This window comes from Schistosoma mansoni (genome assembly GCF_000237925.1).
Source record: "Schistosoma mansoni, WGS project CABG00000000 data, supercontig 0169, strain Puerto Rico, whole genome shotgun sequence".
Lineage (NCBI taxonomy): Eukaryota > Metazoa > Platyhelminthes > Trematoda > Strigeidida > Schistosomatidae > Schistosoma > Schistosoma mansoni.
The window spans coordinates 367073-372439 of record NW_017386056.1 but is presented as its reverse complement, the minus strand read 5'-3'; the positions used below and the strand labels follow the sequence as shown (position 1 = coordinate 372439).

The following is a 5367-nucleotide window of genomic DNA, read 5'->3' as shown; positions in this document are numbered from 1 at the left end:
AATAGGACGAAACGCGCGTCCTACATTCCACTGCTAGCCACTGTCCATCTTTTTTTATAATGCTTGTGAATTAAGGCAATATCGAAGCAATACGCACAGTATGCACATATGCCAGAAAGAGACTGATCAATTGCAATCCTAAAACTCAATGGGAAGATTCAAACAAACAATACCAAGTGAATTAATACTACTATGTTTAAGTTGTAAACAGCTAACAAGAAGCAACAATATATAATGAATTTATATTATTCTACTACTTTAATCTTTCTTGGTTTGGTAAAATTTATAAATGGGTTACATTGTATAAAAGTTTTATAAGTGTGGTCATTTTAATTGTAAAGAAACAATAAAATGTTAGTCTATCAGAGAGATCAGAATTCACTGAGGGCTATTGTAAACTAAGTGTAATACTTTTTGTAACTTTACTTCTATGAAGTTTTACATTTGATAATTTAATAGAACGATTATTTAAAAATGTGTTGAATTACAATGTCATTAGGATTTTCAAAGTAAGTCATTTGATAATTCTTTGTATCAGAAAGCGGTTTTGTAAATATTATAGTAATTTAATAGTTGAGTTTATGAGCCAATTGAAGCTAGAACACCATGGAAAACGTGAAAGCGGCCATGTCGTTCTTTGTATTTTTATGAATTTTCACAAATTAAGTTCATGTATGCAATGTGTATTTATAGTTAACAATTAATCATTAATTCAAAAGTTAATCCAAAGGGAATATTAATTATTTTAAGTTCACTGGCACGAGACTGGTAAGTCCTGGGTTCGAATCTCGCAAGGCGGGATCGTGGATGGCACTGCTGAGGAGTCTCACAATAGGACGAAACAGCCGTCCAGTGCTTCCAGGTTTTCCATTGTGGTCTAGCTTCAGTTGACTCGTGCTTCAACTATGGAAATACTGAAATCTCCACAAAACCTTTCCTAACTATTATTTTATTCAAATTTAGTTAAATTACATAAATTAATTGTATTTAGTCTAACAGAAAAAAACATATCTCATTTCCACTAACAAAATAGTTGTCAGTAACTAAATTACAGCAACCATAATATTGTTATTATTCTTATCATAGTATTTAGATGTTAGTGACCTTTTCCAATCATCTGTATTATCATTACTATTTTCAATATGATTGTTGCCAGTATATATAGTTACAATCAACATACTGAATGTTAAAGAACATGTGACCAGCCAATTGGTTTGTGTTAACTTATTATCAACTGTTTTATTGAGTAAAGCGGGAGATTTGAAAGGTAGAAGGAATGTTTACTTAGATGTCGAGGTGAAATAGGATGAAATGAAAATAGTGCAAATAAACAAAATTAGTCGAATACAATTTTTTTGAAGGCATATAGATATATACATATATATAGGCAGGAGGTTTGATATTGTGCAAAGTTCAACTTTGTTTCATGAATATGACAGGCTATCGTGTTTATTTAAAGGTTTTTAGTTACCGACTACATCTAACATTTAAGTGAACATATTATATTAAATATTGTTGAATTGTTGATTTTTCATTTTGTTGTTTAGTATTAAAGATCTATAAAAAACCAGGTCAAGTTAAAATAGTATAGTGTTTCAAATTATAAAGACTGTCAAAAAAAAGAAGCGAATTTTCTAACTTACTAACAAAAAGTTTTCCGACAATTTCTTCATTTTGAGATGGTAATCTACAAATATATTCACCTTGATCAGCAACACGTGCTCTGGCTTTACTAATAAAACTGGTATGCTGAGCAACTAGATCATCATGACGCATAAAACCATCAGGTGTATCAACATCAAGACGTACACGTGTTGAACTATAAAATGGTCTATAATACCATTCTAATTGACGATTTATATTACCATTCATTCCATGTACACGACAATGAAATTCCACTGCTTCACCTTCGTCGACTGTGTCCGATTTTGGATTGATTTCTAACCCTTCTTCAGCTGTGTAATGAGAAAAATTTTAATTAGGAAAATGTGTTTTAAGCACAAAATATCGTTTGTTTTTACGTAGAGCTTTTATTTGATTTTGCAAGCTAAGACTAGATCATACAACTCAAATCTAATATTCATGAACAATAATTCTAACGAAATATTGAGCCTACTAAAATAAATTTGGAAATCTCAATTCATTGAAATTAGTAATATAATATATAGATCCTATAAAAGTTCAACTTGGATCGAGATGTGAATGAAATACTTATTTGTTAAGTCAATGCTATCTGAAGTAAACATGACTTATTCATAATGAGTATAGAATGACTCCTGATTTTTTTATTGTTACCGTTTCATTCATTCTGATACTACTAATTAAATTACAATAAATTTTGATAACTTCAACTTCAACAGAGTTTAATTCAATCTCGAATAATCTGACTTGTTTGAAGATATCGAAAATTAGATGAATCGGAAAATTACTTATCAAATATGTTATACGAATGCTTCATTCTATAACGTTCACTGAATAATTTTTACCATTACATTAGAAACTTGTATTATGCTAACATCTCTGTCTCAACAACAGCCAGACTACCAGGTTTTATAAATTTATTTTAATTAAAATAGTTATATAATTTTGTTTAAAATGAATTTACTGGTCATAGAAAAGTCGTCTTATGAACAGATAAACTTACCTCTAACAACTAAATGTGTTTGTTTTATATCACGACCGATTCTGCACTCGTATGTTCCCCCATGATCTTGTTCTATGCCACGAATTGTCACAATACTTACTCTTAAACGATCGATACGATAAACTTTGCCTGTAGCATTTATAGTTGGATGATTCTCCAATAGTTGATTTTCAAAATACCACCTAACATCTCTTGGATTAGCTACAGGAAATTCACAGTGAAGTTCACGTGTTTCTCCAGGCAAAGAAACCATAACTGAACCAGGTGGAGGACTCATTTCTACAAGTGTAAAATATGAGTAAAGAACATTTAACGTGTTTTCAAGACTGATTAATATGTCACAATTCTTTTTATATTTTGTTATGAACAAAGAAACGTACAATGATGTTGTAACTGAATAATTTCTTCATGATCAATAACTGATTTATCAAATATTTGGCAAGCTTACATTTTGAGAAGATAATGAAACATGTTTGGTTAACTGATTTTGTCTATTTCTTAAACTAGCTAGCTAGTTTCTAATGATGCGTACTCCAGTGATTATCTATGGTATTGCAAGGATCGGATCTCTTCAAGAATAACAAAGGATTTTTTAGTTCTCAATTCTATTAGATGTATCCAAGTTATGACTATGAAGACTCTGGAATGGGTCCCTCTGTTCTAGTTTCCTCTACTTAGGTTATGGTGAGTGATAATATTTTGGTGAACTTTTGTTCTCTGAGCTGGATGGTTTGGTCGTGCAGCTTTCATCCTCCTTCTGAACAACATCATCGTCTGGTAGAAGTGAAGTATTTGAATTTCTCCACATGTGGTTCACAGCTTGTCCTATACACCTCGATGTTGTAAGTGGTATGAAAATAAAATCAATTTATTCAACTTGGACGAGTGTCGCCGACATTGTCGTTAGGCCGTAATACATTATACTTTATGTGATTAACTCCGGATTTACAAAGCACATACATTAATCGATAAATAAACTTTTGACAGAAAAAACTCTTTGAATTAATGAATACAACGAAACAATGAGTAAATACCGTCCGAATGGTTTACTTGTTTTAAAACTTGATCTAAAAACCTAAATTAAATAGTTAAAACTTGAGCACGCTTTTTATCTGTCAGAAAATATCTATTGTCCTGATATTTTATTGCTTAACATAACAACTACAGTAAACACACTTGGATATTGAGTTATATATGTTATCATAAAGACTGTTTGCTCTTCAAACTAAAGGTGGTCTTTTTATATTGTGATGACTGTTTCATCAGTAAATTTATACATATACCACGAGTAACTTACCAATTTTCGTTTCTCGTGTCAATGCCAAACTTAATTCAGCTGTTGCATTAGCTGATATAGCGGTACGTGAATATCTTGGTGTCCATTCAGCTCGACATATATACATACCTATATCACGATATGACAATGATGTCAAACGTAATGATGCTTCACGATGCACAACTTTGGCATTATGATACCATACGAAACTGATTGGCTCCTCAGGTGGCGGTTCAACTTCACAAACCATTTCATACGGTCTGCCAATAATTACGTCACCAGTAATAGGCCTAATATTAACAATATGCTGCATAGCTATAATGATTATTAAATAAATAAAGAATGGTGTTCATAATTAATGTCATATTAAAATAGATCTGTGGTAATATTGAAAACGGCATTCTTTTGGAAAACAGCTATAGTTAATTTCCACTTATTTAGTAAAACTTTAAAATGCTTACATGTAATCAGCAAATTCTTTTGAAATATATGTCCATACATTTACTTTAACGAGTAAATATGCTCACCATATATTTCTATTTACTCATGAGTCAAAAGCATAAATTGACAATTAGCATTATTTATTTGTGGAATACTTGCAAAATAACGACTTCTAAGTAATATGTACAAAACGATTGTTTCTGAAGAATACTCGAAGTGGTCAGTTTATACAGGTAAGTAATAGTTATTAGTAACTGAGTTCCTATTGAAATACATAGACGTTTTTGATTACATGTCTGTTTTTAATATCTCTTTGAACATATTCATAGTATAACAATACTAGAAATTAATGGGATTGTGAGATTGAATTATCGTTTCTTTCCCTAAATTTCATCTCCATTATTCCTAACACAGTCGTATTGTAGTGAACGGGAACTAAGGTGGGGAAAACTAATTTATCTCGTAGCTCAAAATTATAGAGTGTTTTGGTAAAATTTGAAGGACCATATATTAAATACTTTATATGCACATTTTCCAACACTTGTCTCTCACAAACTTCATCGTTCCTTCATTCATATTTTCACTACAATTACGATCTGATTACATTTCTATTCTTTTCAATTCGATCTTCTCAACCTTCTGCTGCCAGGTATTTCACTTCTGATTGGTGTTACATACTACTAATGTCGACAAACATAAGTAGCATACAACACAATATGATAGAGAATTTGAACAAACAATTTTATTTAGAAGTCCATTAATTTAGTATTAATAGGTTATAATCAGAAGGGGAGTCCCGTAATAGGACGAAACGGCCGTCCAGTGCTTCCAGGTTTTCGATGGTGGTCTAGCTTCAATGGACTCATGATTTCAACTTTGAAATTAATAGGTTAATTAAAAATAGTGGAATATTCATTTAATTGTGAACATTTCTATAATGAACATTGTATTCATTACAAACTAACACCATCCGGAGACTAGGGAGGCTAAAATGGCTGCTTTGGCG

General features: G+C 31.2%; 1 protein-coding gene across 1 annotated transcript in view; it reads right to left on the bottom strand.

Annotated features, from left to right (window-relative positions):
* Window positions 1-5367, bottom strand: part of Smp_020550 (low-density lipoprotein receptor (ldl)) — a gene marked incomplete at its 5' end in the record, with an annotated part of 30253 nt that overhangs the window by 20379 nt on the left and 4507 nt on the right. The window contains 2 exons of the mRNA XM_018797031.1: window positions 1644-1955; window positions 2645-2923. Of these exons, the coding sequence (XP_018646828.1) occupies window positions 1644-1955; window positions 2645-2923 (591 nt within the window). The remainder of the gene's footprint in view (window positions 1-1643; window positions 1956-2644; window positions 2924-5367) is intronic.